We start from the raw sequence: 20,044 nt of genomic DNA on the forward strand, positions 1-20,044 counted from the left end.
GTCCACCTACATTCACACATTCCTGGCATCGTTTGATGAAATTTTGATACACACGCAAAAGTTCTTCTTCCGTAATTCTTCCAAGTTCTGCCCTTATATTGTCTTTTAGTTCGTCGATGCTACGAGGGTTATTTTGGTAGACTATTTTTTAAGGTTCCCCACAAATAATAGTCACATGCGGTAAGATCTGGCGAACGTGAAGGTCATAAACCTCTAAAAATTATTCTGTCATCAAAAACCTCCCTTATAGCGTCCAAAGAATCAGCGCCGGTATGGGCTGTGGCCGAATCTTGTTGAAAATACCCATATTCTCTCTCATTATCTGATAACAACAGAAATTTATAAGTGATAGCGAGGTTATAGCAGCTGCCGAACACTTTTTTGCAGACGAGGATAAATCTTCTTTTTTTTCTTTTTTAGAGGGGTTAGAGAAGTTGGAGCAACAAAGTGCCAAGTGTGTAGACCTTCGGGGAGAATACGTTGAATAGCTTGAAACTTTCGTGACTGTAGCTAAAGTCCTTTTGGGTCGGGCCGAGAACTTATCAGCCCCCCCCCCCCCCCCCGGTAACGTGAACCTTGCGGCTGGCATCCCAATCGTCTCACTGACACAACACACATACACACTGCAATAACACAAACAAGTAACAGCAAGTAACCAAGAATAACACTCTTGCGCACAGTACGAAATTAACACCCTCTTGGTTTACATCTGCTCTCCACTATATTCACAGCTCTGTCTTCATCTAGTCGCGAAGGAACAAAAAACTCGAGCTCGGTGATTTCGGATTGCAAGGAAGCTCACGAACACCATTGACTTTTAACGGTTTCGTATGCAGCGTAATCTTGATACAGTGTTGCGCATTCGAAACCTCCAAACGATCCCCGTCGACACAAAACTCTTGCAAGGATATAAACTTAAGCAGGACGTTACTGGTCAAAACTATGATTAAAATGTTTTATTATCTGTGGCTCTTAACATCGTTTCTAAAGCGTATTTATTTGTGTGATGAATTACAGAAGAACGTTTGCGTGTTATAACACAGGTTAGTGCTTGTTTTGCAATATTTATATAAATGTCTGCACATGTCCATAAGAATAAGCGGGGATTACAGGCCGCAAATGTCGGCATCTCCGTCAGCGCCGCCCGCCAAGCTTCTCCCGATCTCTCGGCTGAAGATCGAAATGAACGCACGTTATAACTCCTTAAGCTTCTCATTTCCTTTAAAAGCGTTCGTATATAAATTTGATATCTTGCATGAAGAAATGTCAATAATTTCTAAGTCTTGGAGATTGATGAACGTAGTGTTTGATTGTCCTATATTGCTTCTTGATATGTTTAGGAAGGTCAGGTTTTTTCAGTTTGTTGAAGGGATCTGAGCTTGATTCCATTCTAGTCGTGTAAACGTGACTTGCGTCTAAGTAAGTTAATGAAGGAATATTGAAATGTGTGACGAAAATTCTCTCCTTCCTCGTTAATAACCAACTTCCAGAGTTTTGAATTGTTCTTAAATGTGTCTGAGTAAAATGTGAAAACCCAACACCCGGTAAAGTAAATTTCTTCAAGTTCTCACAAACAAAATAAATGGTCCATTTTAAGCAGCAGCAGTCGATTATAGCTTAGGTTCAATATTCGCAATTTTGGTGTACCACATAAGAATTTCGAACTTACAAGGATATATGTATTGGTAAATAAATTGCTGATATCCAACATTTCCAAAGAATCAGATTTGAGGAATATGTGACTGATTTCTGGGATCCTGAATGAGTACCGGGAGGAATCTTTCACTTCCTGAAAAGCAGAGAAGTTCGTGTGGAAAATTGTTCCTAAAGATGAGAGTCTTAAAGTTTAGATGGTCGCTGAACAGGGTGTTGTCTAACGTCTGCATAAGATTGCTACACAAATCAAGGTATTCTAACTTGGTCAGTAAACTGAAGTGAACCTTTTCTATCGTTCTCAGCACATTTCGTTCTAAACTGAGATGAGTGATACCGAATAACTGAGAAAAGAGTTGAGGTTGAAGTTCTTGTATGTTGCAGAAACTGAGGTGCTGATGTTCGATAGATGGAGCGTTGAGAAAAGAATCTGTATCAGGCATCTTGAGACGAAAATTGTTCCTGAAATTGACCTTTCGTAACTTAGAGTTTTCCACAAATATATCAGGGTGTACAGTTTGTAGTCTGTTGTGCGATAAATCAATAGCTAGGATATTTTCGAGCGATCTGAATGCATTTTTTCTACCCTACCTGGGTCCTACCCCCACATCCACCAATGGGCCTTCACGGTGCTATATGCACGGCGAACTTTACATTTACGTTACCTTATATGTGTAAACATATGGCTTTGGTATGTTTATTATTTGTAGCTCGTTACTGATGTAGAGCGTTGTGGCATCGTTTTTATACACTTGGGGCCGCCGCATTAGAAAATGGCTCCCAGAAACAGAGATCTTGGCTTCCAGCTTTTTAGTGGTTTAACCTTTTTTACTTATTCTTTGTTTTTTAAAAGATATTCCAAAGCAAACTTTTTTTCTTACAACTTTTTCTCTAAACTCTTAAGAGTTTCAGATTAAAAAAAGCCACAAACTTTAGTGGTACAAAGCTAATTGTCTGTTCAATGCACATTCAAGAATCTCACCGGTAATGAACAAATTTCAATGTTAACATTTCTACGTTCGACTAAGATACATTGTTATATCCAATAACAGTCAGTGTCAACAACGTCTTCTTGTAGAGTAAATTTACATATCAAAATGACACTACTCTTGAGTAGTTATGTGGATGGACGCTAGCCCCCTCTAAAGGACCGACAGCTAATTGTACTAAGTCTTACTTCCAGAAACATTAACCAAGATTTCTATCGTTTTGTTCGACCGAGCAGAGTATACGAGATACGATGATATGAATGTACACTTCTGGACATCTTATCAGAATAAAAAAAGATTAAATGATAGCCTTAGATAGCATATCATGTCATTAAGAGATCCTCATATGACTCTTCAGCCTTCACACACTCAGTGCTCGAGGGGGGAGGGTAGAAGGCTTCCCATTGCCAAATTTATTCTCTTCTACTTTGATATTCAATCCGTGTGCTGAAACAGAAGTTTTACCTCATAATTACAGAAAAAAATATATTGTATTCGTTTGATGGTAGGCGCAAACACGTTTTCAGCTCCCTGATATGATGCTGTGTAATATATGAACTAACAGTTGAGAAGTTAAAGCTGTTGCTTTGCAAACAGCTATTCCTGAATTTGATTCCGGATGGGAACACATTTCAACCTAACCTATTACTCAATACATTAACTTTGAAATTAATGTCGTGTACACACAGTCTCCCTGACAACTCTTAGTCTCGCGAGTATGGTTCTCACCTTGTAATCAAGAGGTCCGTGTTCAATTCCCAGTGGAAGTACATTACACATTGGCTCGGATTCCTGTTTTAACTGTAGTTCCAGAAACCATTAATCTATCAGAACATAATAAACTATCTTTGAGGAAAGTTCCTTTAGGATTTGTAACTACGCTGAAAAGTTACAGAAAATTCAGATTCAAACTTCAATTCTTGGATTTAAAAATTACATTTAATTGCGATTATGTTGAGAAAATATACAAAGCAATTATAAGTTTCAGAAAGGTTTTATGTGGAATGACTCAGATGCTTAAAAGTATAACATTCACACAATTTATGAAACACAATGACACTAAACGTAATACATGTTTACTAGTAGGTTTCTTCAATCTGAAGAGTACGATCGTAGTCCAAACTGTTTGGTCTAGATGGAAAGTACCGTCTGCTGACAAAACTGTAAAGAGCAAATCCTGCAACAGCTATACACACGAAGGCAAAGAAACCTGCTGCAATACCTCTTCCTATCAAGGAGCTGTATGTTGCAGAACTTTGATCTCTGTTGTTACCAATAATATCCATCACGTCCTTTAGTTTGGGCTTGGATTTGTCTACAGTAGAGGTTGTGGTGTTCTTAGGGCTTGCAGTTGCTGAACTTATGATGATATTCGGCTTGGGGCTTGTTGGTTTGGATGTTCTTTTGTCTACGGGTTGTGTTGAGGGCTTCATGTCCTTGTTTTGCACTGAAGATCCCGTGGCAATTGGTTGCGATCCCTGGGTAGCAGTTGTGGGATAGTCTGATGGAAGATCCACGCCACCTTCTTTGCAATTCTTGGGAAGCGATGGGTCACAAGTTTCGTCACCAGCTTCTGCCCATGACCAACCAATCATATCTGGTGGAGACTCACATATTGTCAGTCTTCTTTGCTTGATTTTCCGTGACAGTGTCCAATATCTAAGGTCCTTCAGAGCGCAGTCACAGCGCCAAGGATTTCCAAACAGCTGAAGTTCAGTCAAGTTGGCTAACTTGCTCATAACAGACACGTTCAAACTGGATAGCTCGTTGTTATTCAGATGAAGAGCTTCAAGGTTTGTGACATTGGCAAAAGTATCCGGTAGCAAGTGAGGTATATTACACATACTGAGGTCTAACGTAGTTATCGTGGGTGAATTTATAATGGAGATGCCTTGATGTAAGGCATGAAGTGCATTCCCTTGAAGGGATAAATATGTCAGTTTTGGATTTTTCGAGAAGGAATCTGGATCAATATGCATCAGCTCGCAGTATGATAAATCAAGATATTCAAGATTTTCAAGATGTTTCAGAGAATCCTTTTTGAATTCAATTAATGAATTTCCCCCCAAATACAATTTCGTCAGTTTTTGAAGCCCTGTGAATGAATTTGCTGATATTTCCATGAAGGAACATGACCTAAGATCTAGAACCTTTAAGGTGGGAATATTAAGTCGTAGGGTTGAATTCCCTAGAGGATTGTACCTCAGGTATAGTTCCGTCAGTTTATCATTATCTTGAAAAGCATCCTCAGGTATCCTTGAAATCTTGCATAGAGAAATATCAATAACTTCTATGTCTTTGAGATACGTGAACATATCGCTGTTAAATGGTTCCAAATTATTTGATGCCAAATTATTTGATGACATGTTTAAAAAGGTGAGGTTTTGCAATTTGCTGAAGACGTTTGATCGCATTCTGTTCAGCCAGTCCGTGCTTATATCTAAGTACTTTAAGGAAGAAAGATCGTAAAGTATGGTGCTGTCGTATTTCATAGAACTCCATCTATTTTGGTTGATGAGCAACTTCGAGAGCTTTGAGTTGTTTTTGAAAGTGTCAGGATAGAGCGTGAATAAGTTGCTGGAGGTTAGATAAACTTCTTCAAGTTCTTTCAAGCAAGAGAAATGGCCTCCTTCCACTCTTATCAAGGAATTATGGCTTAAGTTCAAAATTCGCAGATTGGGTGTACCGCAGAGGAATGAATAGGTAGGTAATTTATGACTGAAGCATCCACTGATGTCCAATACTTCTAACGAATCAGATTTGAGGAAGACTGTGTCGTTGCTTGGGTTATTTATCGTTCCTCTCGACATTGATCTAGGCGGTTCGTACCATAAGTGTTCATCTTCTTGAACAAGAGAGTAGTTCATTTGGATGTTGTTCCTGAAGATGAGGGTTTTCAATTCCCGATGCCCGCTGAATATAGTGTTGTCGAATTTCTGCAGAAGATTGCTAGACAAATCAAGGTACTGTAGCTTAGGCAGTAAGCTGAAGTGCGTTTTCTCTATCGTTCCTAGCGCATTTCCTCCCAAATTGAGATGAGTGATGTCGGATAGGTGAGAAAATAGTTGGGGCTGAAGGCCACGTACATTACAGAAACCAAGATCCAGATCTTGAATAGATGGTGCGTTTAGAAAAGATCCGGTGTCAGGCAACTTAAGAAGAACGTTGTTCCTGAAGCTAACTTTCTTTATATTGGAATTGTCCGCAAAGATGTCAGGATGTACAGTTTTTAGTCTGTTGTGCGATAAATCAACAACTAGAAGATTTTTGAGTGATGCGAATGCATTGGTCTGTATATCATCCACTGTATGGTCGGACAAATAGATCTCCTCCAATTGGGTTAAGGACGATTCGCTGAATATGTTGTCAGTAAAGTTGAAAATTGGATTCTTCGACAAGTCTAGTACGAGAACACTGGTTGATAATGAAGATGGCAGGCAGTCCAGTCCTAGACTTGAGCAATTAGCTACTGTTCGATTTTCAACCATTGTTATGCTGCACTCACCAGGGCACGAACCAGCAGTCACCGATATTGTTAATGTACATAACACTGCAGCCAAACATACCAGATGCAGGCTGGTATCCACTGGTAAATTCATAATGGGCAGGAATCTAGAAAGAGAATAAGGTTGAATGTTATGGAAATTGCATTCTTCTTCATGAACCGAAACAAATTATGATTGTAAATATGTTATGTGGCTTTATAAATCATAACATGAATAATTCGTATAATCGGGTAAACCCATAAATAATATCTACATTTTAACTGTCATGTTAAGAATCAGATGTCTTATTGCGTTCATGTAGCTAGAATCAACTAATAATATTATCCTAGTAATTGGTTGAACGTTATAGAATATACATAAAGAGCCATTGCATGTGAAAGTGGACAAACAAGTTTAATTTTATTTTTATTCAAAGTATCACTTATTATGTATGAAATTAAAGGGCAAAACTATGCAGTATTTAGAATTATTAACACAAACATTAGTTTCTTCATGTATTTTATATAACATATTGTTTCAAACTTATTACCTTATATAGTAGAAGTGGGATTTGTATGTGGTGTTTCCACTTAATTCAGTTTCATTATAATGTAGTATTACGCCATATGATCCTTCATTAATTCTAATTTCGTTCTAATTGTCTCATCTATTGTTTCTAAAACTTAAGCTGTGAAGTACTGCATTGCTACTTCATTTCTGAAGCAAACCTTAGTTAGTAGAATATATTTATGATAATTTTTCATAGCCTTTGCATTCCTAGAAAGTAAATATTGTGCATGGTATTACACCCGTCACAGGCAAAAATGTTTACAAAAAGAAGTGTGTAGTAATATTTTTAGAAACTAAAAGCATCTCAATGTTGAGTAAAGTTTGCTTTGTGGTAATAAAATAATATTGTTTCAGTAAACCAGTATTTCACAGTTTTCTGAAAGACCGAGGAAGGTCCTACAGTCAAGTCTCAGAAGTAGTGCCGGATTTACAAAGAACTCATATATATGTAGGTTGATAACAAAATAACAGTACTATCTTAGCTTAAATTGCTACATGATTTGCAATATACATTTGTCATTGAGAAGTTACTTCAATTAATTTTTCTCTACACAAATCCAACTCTTTATAAAACAAATATCCACATTTATATAATCGGAAATAAGGATTTGGCTCTACCAAATCGGGACACCTCGATCTGGCGTCGTCGAGAGAGGTGCTCCACGCAATCGCTTGGATTGCCCTGCCCTTAAGCCGCCTACACACACACACATACATATACCTGTTGTTTTGAATGTTGGTTAAGCATTGGTATACATATGTAACATTGCAACTTTCAACCACATCAATGCAGTAATACGTAGCACACACATGTTTACAGGTACATGTAAGAAATACTAATCCTGATTATATAGAACAGTGGCATATTGAAAGCAGAATATCTTCAACATCCGCTTGACTTTTGCGAAGGGAAATAAAGGTGCCTATTTTGCAATGGACTGGCTCATTCAAGAGCCTGAACACTAAGGTATTCCCATCTTCTTCATCTATTCTCGCACATACTCATTCATAATATACCATGTGTTTCTCTTAATTCATTGTCGGTTTGAAAAAGAAAATACTGAAATAGTAAACGCACAAGCACAAGAAAGACACCCATTTTAGAGCACAATCTTCCGTAAATTCCCACCTGTTGCGTGCAAAGTTTCTGTGTGCAAAAGTTATGTAATTTGTTGAAAGTTACACATTTGGCCCCCTATAGGAGGGGGAGGCGACAACTGAAGGGGGTTGGGTCCCCATGGCGTCCCCGCATGATGATGTGATATATGTATGACACTGTTTTCTCAACCTGAGAAATGATACATTTGTTACAATCATGCAGTCATAACTTCATCCTGTCTAAAGATAGGTTGAAGATAACTTCATCTGCATTTATCGCAAAATTTTAGCCTGATTTGACTGTTTAGTCAGACTGCCACGAGGGAGAGGCTGATCTAAGGTCGGAATTTTACCGGCTTTGTCCCTGCATAAAGCAGCCCTAGGGCCCACCCACGCATCAAATCAAATGGTACGTACCAGGGGGGTAAAGGCGGCCGGAGCGTGGTGCTGATCACATGGAAAATATTTGGGACCCTACCCCCAACATACCCTGAATCTGCCTTCATGGCACGGTGCTATATGCAGAGGGAAGTTTAACTTTACCTTTACCTGTATATATATTGCATTCGTTTCTGTACCTCTGAGTAACTACGTACGTTTATTTTTTTACAAACGCACATATGAACCCTCAACTATGGCAATGGCTGAGTGCTCCCTAAAGGCTTACTTGTCTCCCGGCACTGCGGGTTTTGCGGCTTGTACATCCGGCACTGCTCAGAAGTTTCACAATTACAAAAAGAAATGTATTTTCTGTAGCTGAAAATTTAGATGGGAAGGAATATTCTGAAATTGAACAACTTTCATCAAGGAAAATCAAATTACATGAATTCATAGTTACATATTTGAAGGTGCTAAGAAGATAATTAAGAAATGAATGTAAATTTTGTCTGAATGTCGCACCCGTCACAATTGAATTGCCCTAATGCGTCATGTGTGAATTCCACGATACGACGACTGAGTCTACGTAACACATCAGAGACCTGTATTGGTCGGATATCTTAAATTACGGAAAGTGGCAGGGAAATACCACCTCATTAATCAATGACAACTTTCTGATTTCTATTACGATAAGTTTAGTTCAACTTTACCGAGGAAACCTTCGGAATCAACCCAGGTATTTTCACAATCCTCAATTCATCCCATTAACTTTTAACAGACATCCGCAGATATTTATTTTTTAACGATGGCATTATTGTTATATAATTTTGACAATGAAATTAAGTGCACTCCTGAAGAGAGTACGTAGGTTTTCCAGTAATATTTGGCAACGTTCACTACGCAGTGTTGCCTAGTGTATCCGTCAAGCCTCTCTCCAAAGGGATATACACATACTCATTCATGAACTTTCAAAACAAATATATTAATGATATTTTTGTTTCACGTATGTTACGAAGGTTGCAAGTCCAGAATGTGCATCGACGAAAATCTCCAAACAGATATAGTTGTGAGAAGATGTGGCAACAGTGCAAACTCTATCTATCTGTCACTTTATGTCATCCTCTATATTTGAATAACTACCGCTTAGTGATAAGTTTTAGTACAGTCTGTTTACAGTTTGATAAAGCTTAAGCGATGCGTTTCTTCAAATAAACTCCGATATTTTTGTTTAAATATTTTTATTCTTTCAATTTCTCTTTAAGTATCTTGTCCATATGTTTCATACCAGTATATACCTATATTCAATGTTCAATGATGCTCATAGACCATCGAAACGCACAATTGGTTTCAGTAGCCCCAACATTTTGTCATTGGTGCGTTGTTTCGCCATGAACGTTCAAGAGAGGTCGTTTCGCCACCTGTATGTTTGCAACCCAACATAACATTTGATCGCATCTGTGACGTTGCTCCCCAGAGGCTGATCTAGAATTTCTTTTCTGACAGTATCATAAAATAGACTGTAAGCGTATGATAAGATACAACCAGTGACATGCACTGAGGAGTAGCTAGTCTAGCAGAGATAGATCAATCAATCTCACATCTCGAATTATATACAAGTCACAATATTTATTGTCTTGTTAAAGTCACAGTTCATATCCAACACTTCCTTTTCCACGCGCTTCTCGTCCATCGGTGTGATCCGCGGGCAAAGCTGTCAAAGCTGCCCTAGCTCGCTCTTCCTCCGCCTGACAAGTTTCCAGGTAGAAACGGCCGCCCGAAGGAAAAAGTAAGATTTCTACCTCTACCTCCCTTGCCCCTCACCCCCCGCTGCAATGGTTGAAAGCCCAGGCTTTCAGGTCCTCCAGTATATCTCCTATAGGACAGATAGGGGATAGATTTCTCATAGATTTATTGTAAATCCCCTAAAGAACTCAGGGTAAAATTTTCTGCAGTACTTATGTTCTCTGTATTTACACAACCTTTTACACGTTGTACAATATGTATGTATAATATGGGATGTAGTTTTATTATTTATGAAATGGAAACGTGTTATGTGCAGACAATAATGTTATGCTTTCTTTCTTTTTCTTTTTTCTCAAATATGGAATATATAATGATTAAATTACAAATATGTGCTCAGGCTCTCTCTGACTCTCGTTTTAGTAGTGTTTTATTTAAATATACTACTCTTGGCCTCTAACAGTCATAAATACAGATGTATTCATTTGGGCAAGAGAACGCGTGTTCATATTGTTGTTGGTTGGTTTATTTTACTTCGCTTTTCTGCCACAGTTTGGTTATCGCGAAAATGAGGATGAGTGATGATATGATGAAATTGATGAAGGGACCTCATATGAACATCCAGACCAGGATTCAAACCCTTGATGAGTGCGCATTCTTGTCCTATGTGTTGTACTCTGCAGTGAATAATGAAATAATTTGTAATGAAAAATTTATCTTAGATCTCAAAAAGCCAAATGAATATTATTGAAGAAACTACAAAAAAGTGTGTTTTGTTTCTGTGCATAAAGTGTACTTAAAACACCAAATCAACCAACCGTGGGGAGTGGTTATCAGAACGCGCTACGACACCAGGAGTTCTGGGTTTGAACCCCGACCTGGGCATGGATATTCTGTGTGTTTGTCCCTTCATTAATTTTATCGTATCATCTTTGCAATTAACCAAATGTGACAAAAAGGCAACGCTAAGTAACAAAAATTAAATCAAATCATTAATTGATTGCTTGATTTGATTTATTTTACTTCGCTTTTCCGCCACTTTTGGCTAATCGCGAAGATGATACGATAAAATTGATGAAGGGACACACACAAATCTCACAAATCTCGCCCAAGCCGAGATTCGAACCCAGGATCTCTGGCTTAGTAGTCAAATCAAATCGTTTTTTATTTTCGAATATAAGGGGGGGGGTTACGTGTACTTTTTGTTAGTACTCATTCATCATTTAGCAATCTTTTCCTGTTATTGGCATTCTTTTTTTAAGAATACTGGGCCCTAAAGGGGGGTAGGGGTGTGACCCACACCAACTACCCCACCCCCTTGAGCACGCAACTGACTGCTCCTCCAAGTGTCGACGTCACCGCACGTCACTGGATATAACACTGGAAATAACATGTGGAGATTTTTTGACGTTTGAATGTTATTAACAGAGAAACTATTAAAGATAACTTGGATGAACTTTTTGTATTTGAAGCTGCAATATCTACATTGAGTGTGCGTGTGTAGTTATTCTGTTGTTTTTAGTTCCATCACGGCCCACCAGGCGGTAGGCATGTGTGTACCAAAGTGTGAGAAGTGAGCACATTTTCTTTTGAGCAATGTAACAAGTGTAAAATAATCAACTAGATTCTCCTAATTTAACACCGTTAGATTTCTATCTCTGGGAAACTGAAGAACGATGTATACTCTAGAAAGTCATGGTCACTGGATGACTGTGGAAACCATAACTGCTGTTGATTTGACGATATGTTCTGTAGCATTGCAGACAAAGTATTACTGCCAATGAACATCTATAACTTTAAGGTATGTGGCAAGCAAGAAAGTTCATATTTGCTGTTATTAGTGTTCCCATTGTTAAGGTTCAAATAGTGCAAACTCTATTTTGGGACACTCTGTAGACAAAGAATGTGTGTTTGTGTGTGTGGATATGTATTTATACCAAGATAATTAAGTGGTCTGTTTAGAAATAGTACCATTGATGTAAGATGTAGATTTTTGTGAAACAGAACTAGTTCTACCAGGATTTCCTTTTCTTTAGTTATGCTACTCACAGCCCTTTGCAGCCCGTTTGAAGCAACAGATTGCGCTGATACTGAGTATAGAGGTTCAAATTTTCACCACCAGGTGGAAATGTGGCGCTGAAATGTGGTGCACAGTGAACATCATCGCGGGAAACCCTTCGTGCGACCATTGATGACCATTGATGTAAAGTTTTGCATATCCGGCTCCCAGGGATGGCGCTACATTGGGGGGGGGGGGGGAAGCATTTTCTAGTTTGCTTAGATCGCAAGGTTACCTTATTTATGATGTGTTGTAAAATTAAATAGGGGAGAGAACAGCTGCAGATATGCCTGGATAACAGTGGCCACTGATCATTTATTTGATACTAAGTAATTGGCCAATCGAGTCGCCAAACTTGTTATGAAATCTGCTACCTGTCTAGTAGGTGGATGTATTCAGTGGCTGTGAAATTATTCTTAGATTGTTGGCATATACAGTTTCTGAATAGGTATAGCAGGTATGACAAATAAATTTTACATGAATAAGTAGAACACGACGTTCAAAATCTAAAGAAGCGTTATGTCTATTTCTGTTTGTTAGTTCCTCATTCGAGTACCGACAACTGCGTCAGTGTTAGCGATGTTCTCTCATTGGTTTCTTCGTATGGCTGCAAATATTCGAGAGGAACACATACGATGATAGAGAATCAAACAAAATAGGGCTCCCAGACCCGATAGTCTAGCGATAAAGCTGATATCAAGGTGTCCCGGGTTCCATATCCGGTGGAGGTAACACTTCAATAAGTGGTTCGGATTTCACTAGAAACTGTAGCGCTCTGTGCATATTGTGGACCTTAATACAAGTCCAATCAACTTATCATTGCAATTCGGTGTGAAAATCAGCATGCTTGAACAACTTTATTGCGGTCTTAGTCCTACTTCTTAATTAATTATTATTTGTGAGGTTAGAAAACAATATCTGCAGTACCGTCATAGTGCTATCCGTGCAGGAGAATCAGAATTGGATCAATCTTTGATCCAATTCTGATCAGTATAATATATTGTAGAATAAAATTATAATCTTCAGCAGTTATTTTCACTAATCAAGATGCTCAGTGCAAGGGTTGCACCTATATTAATTTATTTTATGTCAATATATTTGTCTCCTAATGGAGGTGAATTTGTAGCGCAAATATTTTTGTTCCTTGAGAGTGGCACCTCTTAAGCGAACGGTATTTCCCGCATCCTTCCTGTTTTTATCCCTAAGCTCTGAATTCCAGTCGTTGAACAAGAAACGTAAGATATTTCATCATGGCAGCAGAGAAAGTAGTATCATTGACACATTTTCTATTCAAGTGTGAAGACGTTTATTTGATGCCTGCGTTATTAAGTTAGTGCCACTTTTCTGAAGCACGAAAAGCTACAATCTCTTGCCGCTCCCTGTTGTGATTTGGACAATTTGCGAGTTATATGGCACACTATGAGGTAGAAAGGAACTAGGAATATTTCAGCACTTCCTTGCAATTGCTGAAATATTGAAAATTACCGAAAAAAAAAGTTTATAAGCTTCGTGATATTGAAACGTGCATACCCCCCCCCCCCCTTACGGCTGCTTGCGGCAAATCAAGTGTTACCTTCGTAATCGAACTGGTAACGAGAGGTTGAGTGCTTTATCTATTCTGTCCTTTGAGAAACAGCTTGCAACATCCTTGGATTTAAGCAAGGTTGTAGCTGCTCATGAAAACAGAAGTATCTTATCGTAGTTTCTTGATGTGGTTCATTTACTCATTTTAGCATAAAAGAGTACTAAAACTCTTTACATAGAAATAGTGTTATGTTTATATTTATCCGTAGCTTTGTACTGTTCATATGAATAGTATAGTAAGTCTGTGATATTGTTCCACTCAAAAATGTCTTTGGAAGTAAAAACAATATAATTGAAGACTAAAATTGGTAAACGCTGTAAGTGCCACAATAATTCAAACACCGTTTTCCACGTTAAACTGTGAAATGTGCCATGCTTTATAATGTGGCTGGTAGCCCTCTAAGTAGTTCAAAGGGCGTGTAAAGAGGTCACTAGTGTGCACGTTCCTACGGGCTGATGTGCGGAACGATGCGATTTCCCAACACTTTCGCTTTTGGCACTTACAACGTTTACCAATTTTAGTCCTCAATTATTGCATTTTACTTGACATGAAACATCAAATTATAACACCATTAAGCCTTATTTCCATGATGATGCAAACAAGAAAAAGGAAAACAGAGAAGAGGAAGAGGAAGGGATTATCTACGAAGTGAAGTTTAAAGAATGTCAGAGTGTGTACATAGGAGAAACAAAAAAGAGGCTGAAATACAGGTTGAGAGAACATAGGGATGATGTATGACTTAAGAGAGAGAGAGAGAGAAATGTGATATTTAAACACACGAGAGAAACAGGACGTGACATAGAGTGGGATGAGGCTAAGCAGATAGGAAGGAAGAAGAGAATACTAGTGAGAAAATGGAAGGAGGCCAAGGAAATAGAGATGAAAGGAGAAGAAGACACAATGAACTGGAATGGGGGACTGAAGATAATCAAAGAAAGGAAGAAGGTGTTAGAAAGAGTGGAAAGGACAAGAGCAAAAGAGGAGAGAAGAAGGAAGAGGAATGAAGAAAGAAAAGAAAAAGAGAATGAGAAAAGAGTCCAACCACTTTCCAGATGAAAGGAAATTTGTAACTACATCGCCTGTCAGGTGAAAGTACAGTTGACAAGGGAAGGCCACCACCTGCTGGAATGTTCCAGACACAACTTTCTAATAATCTCGTGTCTGTAGGGGAGTGATTTTTGTGTATATATATCTTCCTGTTTTGTACCTTGTTACATTTGTACTTGGTACAGAGTCTGAAGAAGACCTTGCTAGAAGGTTGAAACGTTACGTTTATTTTATTTTTTAAAATAAAATAAATTTCTGCCTTGGTCAGCATTTTGAGTTTTTCATGAAACATCCGTGTCTAAAAGTTCTTTTGTGTATGATGGAACAAAATGCAGTGATTTATCTTTGTATCTGACTGTAAAATTTGTCACTGCTAAAATTATACCGTAGAAAAGTATTAGGTATATACTTTTTAGTCGGTATAAGTTAGACCCTCGAGAATTCGACTCCGAAATCTTTAGCCCCCCCCCCCCCCCCACTTATTTCAGGCTGGCTTCTGGTTGTTATTGCAGCTTCCCATTTCCATCTGGTGGTGATAATTTGAACTATTTTTTTTCTATCGGCATTCGCTTTCACATGGTCTCTGTAGCCTCCATACCAAGTTTCACAGCAATCCGTTGCTTCGAAAGGGCTCCAAAGGGTTCTGTAGGGCAACTTTGATTCTGCCCATCCGGTACATGTTCCTAGCTACTTTTTGCAACACATGATGCGTTTGGTAGTATGTTATTTTGCTCAGAATATTCGTTCCTTGTAACAGTGGCAAGCGCCATTCCACGACAGGAAGCAACGTCACAAATGCGATCAATGTTGCGTTACAAGCATTCAGGCAGCCAAACTGGCTTTCTTGAATGTTGGTAGCGCCGAGCCAACAACAAAATGGTACTGAAACCAGTTGTTTGTATGCACTCTGTACGTTTCTGTGGTCCGAAAATAACTTATTGGATGAGAGAGATGTACGTGTAAAAGAATAGGGCTATTAATATTTGTAAGTGTGGTTAGGCACTTACTTTGTGGGAAAGTGATTGTATAGAGTATTATTATGGTATTTCAGTGATTTTGCCACTGTGTGTGTATTCTCATTCACTCTCCCTCTCTCTCTCATTCTTTCATTTATTCTCTCCTCCTCGCTATCACTCTCCCGACCTAACATTTCGTTTCCCCATTGTGAATTTCTCGACTTCTTTCTCCATTGTCGTTCACTTTGTCTTTTCCACATTTTATGTGCTTCTATCTTTCATTCTTACTGCATTTATTTTTTCTTTCTCTAATTCTTACTACATGCATTTTTTCTCTCATTCTTTCTGTATGAATTTCTTTCTTTCTCTCATTCTTTCTGTATGAATTTCTTTCTTTCTCTCATTCTTACTGCATGCATTTCATTTTCTCTCATTCTTACTACATGCATTCATTTTCTCTCATTCTTTCTATAGGAATTTATTTATTTCTCTCATTCTTTCTGTATGAATTTCTTACTTTCTCTCATTCTTACTCCATGCATTTAATTTTCTCTCATTATTACTACATGCATTCATTTTCTCTCATTCCTTCTGTATGAATTTCTTTCTTTCTCTCATTCTTTCTGTATGAATTTCTTACTTTCTCTTATTCTTACTACATGCATTTCATTTTCTCTCATTCTTACTACATGCATTCATTTTCTCTCATTCTTTCTATATGAATTTCTTTCTTTCTCTCATTCTTTCTGTATGAATTTCTTACTTTCTCTCATTCTTTCTGTATGAATTTCTTATTTTCTCTCATAATTACTTCATGCATTTAATTTTCTCTCATTATTACTACATGCATTCATTTTCTCTCATTCCTTCTGTATGAATTTCTTTCTTTCTCTCATTCTTTCTGTATGAATTTCTTACTTTCTCTCATTCTTACTGCATGTATTTCATTTTCTCTCATTCTTACTACATGCATTTCACTTTCTCTCATTCTTACTACATGCATTTCATTTTCTCTCATTAGGGGCCTCCCCCATGGCGCAGTGGTAGCGTCATTGCCTTGTAATCAAGGGGTCCCGGGTTCGATCCCCGGTGGAGGCACAAGTGGTTCGGATCCCACTTTAAACTGTAGGTCCAGTCCTGATTAGCCTTACTGTGCATAAAATGGACTTAAAACACCAACTCAAACCAAACCATTTTCTCTCATTCTTACTACATGCATTTCACTTTCTCTCATTCTTACTACATGCATTTATTGCTCTCTCATTCGTACTGCATGCCTTTATTTTATTCTATCATTCTAACATCATCCATTTCTTTCTTTCATTCTTACTAAATGCAATGATAGGTCTCAATCTTACTATATACATTTCTTTCTTTCTCCAATTGTTGCTGCACATATTCTTGTCTTTCTCTCATTTGTGCTACATGTATTTCTATCTTTCATTCTTACTAAATGGTTTTATTTATGTATGCTTTTCTTTACTTCTCTTCTCTTTCTTTTTCTCTGTTTCTTTCGTTGCGTCAATATCTACTCTCTCTCTGCACACAGATGGCTTAGTTGTAAGGCTGTGGCCTTGTAATCAGTTCATCTCGGGTTTGATCCCCAGCAAACGCACATTGCACAACGGTTCGAATCCAACTTCAACATCCAGTGCTGATTAGAGAAAGCGGAGTTAGGGCAAATTTTCACAAACCTTTTTTTGTCCTTTTTTCCTCTTTCATTTTCTCCCTCCCCTCTCTACCTCTGTCTCTGTTTGTTTGCGTTTGTGTCCCCTCTCTACAATTCTTTCCAAAGATATATGAAATAAAATACATTACCACGTATGATGTAATCTGCAAAATTCAACTTCTTAGCGGGATGGAGATTTACGCTTCTATCACTTAGGGATTGTGTGTGTAGGTGGGTTAAGATCAAACGAATACACCCAGCGTTAATTCTGTATGTAAGTCTCAGCAAAATAATGAAACATGGTAAATCTTACCTTTAAAACATGTAGTACGAGGCACCAGGATTTCTATGATTTTCGTTCCACACCCGAGCCTATGTCCCACATTAGGTGAAGCGAAAGAAATGCGCAATTTCAGATAGCTTATCAAAGACAAGCAGATAAAATTGAGTTGATAGATATCATATCGTGTCCTTAGAGACAAGTTACGTGGTCATACGTAGATAAATTAAACCTACACTCAATCGTGATACCATCTGTTACGAACCATTGTACCTCTTGTGTAGGCCCTGGCTGGTGTGATGGGAGTTCATGGCCCCCCACAGATAAATTTTCCAGGAGGAGATCGAAATAAAAATGATGTGTGCTGAAGTGGAATATACCTATGTTGACAATCGTGTTATGTAATGTTTAAGGGTCGTTATCAAATAGCATATATTAAGATAATTGTAGAGACAGAGGAGGGGGAGAGGTAAAAGAACGAAATGGTTGAAGTCACAAGGAAGAAGACAATAAGAACTGTAGGGACAGAACGAAAGAGAAAAGAGTGAAATAAAATCTGTAGAGACAGAAAAAGGAAAGACGGAGAGAGGAAAAAAAACTGTACATAGGAAAATACAAATTGTATATACAGAGACAGAAAGGGACGGATGAAAACCCTAAAGGAAAATTGCAGATGCAGAGAAAGAAAGAAAAAGAGAAGTAATAACTGAAAGATAGAAAGAAGGAAATTGAGGGAAATGTAGATTCACAAAAAATAGAGAGGGAGAAATAAAATCTAAAGATATAGAGGAAGAATAAAAGGGAAGTAGAAAACTGAAGAGACAGAGAAAGGAAGAATGAAAACTATAGGTACAGAGAAATAATGGAAGAAATGTAGAAACAAAAACTGAAGATGTAAAGAAAGAAAGAGTAATAAAAAATGTAAAAGACACAGAAAGATAGAAAGAAGTAAAGAAAAACAGAAGATAGGAAGAAATAAAAACTATATGTACAGAGAAAGAAATAAAGAAAGGGAGAAACAAAAACTGTAGATACAAAGAAAGAAAGAGTAATAAAAACTGTAAAGGACAGAGAAAGATAGAAGCAAAAGAAAATGAAGAAAGGAAGAATTAAAAACTATAGGTACAAAGAAAGAAATAAAGAATAGGAGAAACAAGAACTGTGGGTACAAAGAAGGAGAGAGTAATAAAACTGTAAAGGACAGAGAACGATAGAAAGATGGGAAGAAAAACGAAGAAAGGAAGAAATATAAACTATAGGTACAGAGAAAGAAATAGAAAGGAAGAAACAAAAACTGTAGATACAAAGAAAGAAAAAAAAGAAAGAGGACAGACTGTAAAGGACAGACAGATGGAAAGAAAAAAGAAGAAAGGAAGAAGTAAAAACTATAGGTACAGAGAAAGAAGTAAAGAAAGGGGAAACAAAAACTGTAGATACAAAGAAAGAAAGGGTAATAAAAACTGTAAAGGACAGAGAAAGATAGAAAGAAGGAATGGGAGGGGAATGTAGATTCACAGAAAAAAAGGAGAAATAAAAACCATAGATACAGAGAAAGAAATATAAAGATAAATAGGAAGTGTAGATAATAATTCAATATGTTTTTCATATTCCAGTAGGGGTGTTGAATTTTCCTTCATGGCGCTCTCTGTAGTTGACCATGGATGTCTCTTTAAGTGAAGAATGTAATATGTCAAAGGTAGCGAATTCGACCCCATCGTGAATTTTTAGCCACCCCAGAAATGTGAGCGAGACCAAAGGGTGCAGTATTCTGACAGACAAAATTGAGAGACAACTTCACACTTGGATATAGATCGGAGAGAGTCGAGCACATAATGATGTGATTGAAGAGTATCCAAGTCCTTTCAACCAATCACCAAGACTTCTGGTATCACATGACATGCAAGAATGTTGCCCTTGTTGTTATCAATACCCTTGGTTGTCATCTTCTATAGCTAAGTAAGCAAGTGGTGTTTTCATGCATGAAATATAATCATCTTTATTTCGTTCACACTTTGGACGTCCCCAATGGAGCAGAGGACTCAAGGGGTCCTTGGTTCCGGTGGGGTCATATTGTATTTTGGTTCGGATGTCACTTGAAACTCAATGTCCATTCTCAAATCAGTCTATTTGAGCATAAACAAACAGCATCTAACACAAACTTTGATTTATATGGTGTTACCCTACATTTCTAACTCATTACTTTGTACTCTTTAGCTTTTACTTTTCTTATAGAGACTAGGAGAATGAAAAGTATCTTCAGAACCTTAAGTATTTTAAAATAATCCAGAATGTACCATATCTTTACTATATTTGTTGCGATTCCATTTAAAATCTCGTATTACGTTGTTTTTTCTAGTATTTAAGCAAGTAGTTTTTAATATGTTGCTGTCAAACTATGGTTAATAACTTGGAAAAAATACAATACTGCCATCTCTCGATAGATACAGGAAATATAACCTAACAGGAACTTCGAAAAGTGTTCGCAACGGATGTCTGGAAATATGACGTCACACAAGCCGACATCTTTGCTTACAA

At 37.7% G+C, this 20,044-nt stretch overlaps 2 protein-coding genes across 2 annotated transcripts; both read right to left on the reverse strand.

Moving 5' to 3' along the window:
• Positions 1 to 1,193: 1,193 nt before the first annotated feature.
• Positions 1,194 to 11,325, reverse strand: LOC145991884 (uncharacterized; the record flags this gene model as incomplete). Its single annotated transcript, XM_083127918.1, has 2 exons — positions 1,194 to 1,323; positions 11,273 to 11,325. Coding segments are annotated over 2 exons (183 nt in total), but the record flags the coding sequence as incomplete, so codon positions are not given.
• LOC145991251 (uncharacterized) lies at positions 3,579 to 17,646 on the reverse strand. The gene is made up of 2 exons (XM_083127210.1): positions 17,543 to 17,646; positions 3,579 to 6,254 (listed from the first exon to the last, which is right to left on the reverse strand). Exon 2 carries the CDS (start codon positions 6,239 to 6,241, stop codon positions 3,722 to 3,724), a length of 2,520 nt encoding a protein of 839 aa, XP_082983336.1. The 5' UTR covers positions 6,242 to 6,254; positions 17,543 to 17,646; the 3' UTR covers positions 3,579 to 3,721.
• Between the last annotated feature and the right edge of the window lie 2,398 nt (positions 17,647 to 20,044).

Source organism: Lepisma saccharinum, chromosome 8 (genome assembly GCF_977018435.1).
Source record: "Lepisma saccharinum chromosome 8, izLepSacc3.1, whole genome shotgun sequence".
Lineage (NCBI taxonomy): Eukaryota > Metazoa > Arthropoda > Insecta > Zygentoma > Lepismatidae > Lepisma > Lepisma saccharinum.

Coding starts and splice junctions, on each gene's coding strand:
- LOC145991251 (XM_083127210.1), bottom strand. CDS start 6,241: ATGAATTTACCAGTGGATACCAGCCTGCATCTGGTATGTTTGGCTGCA.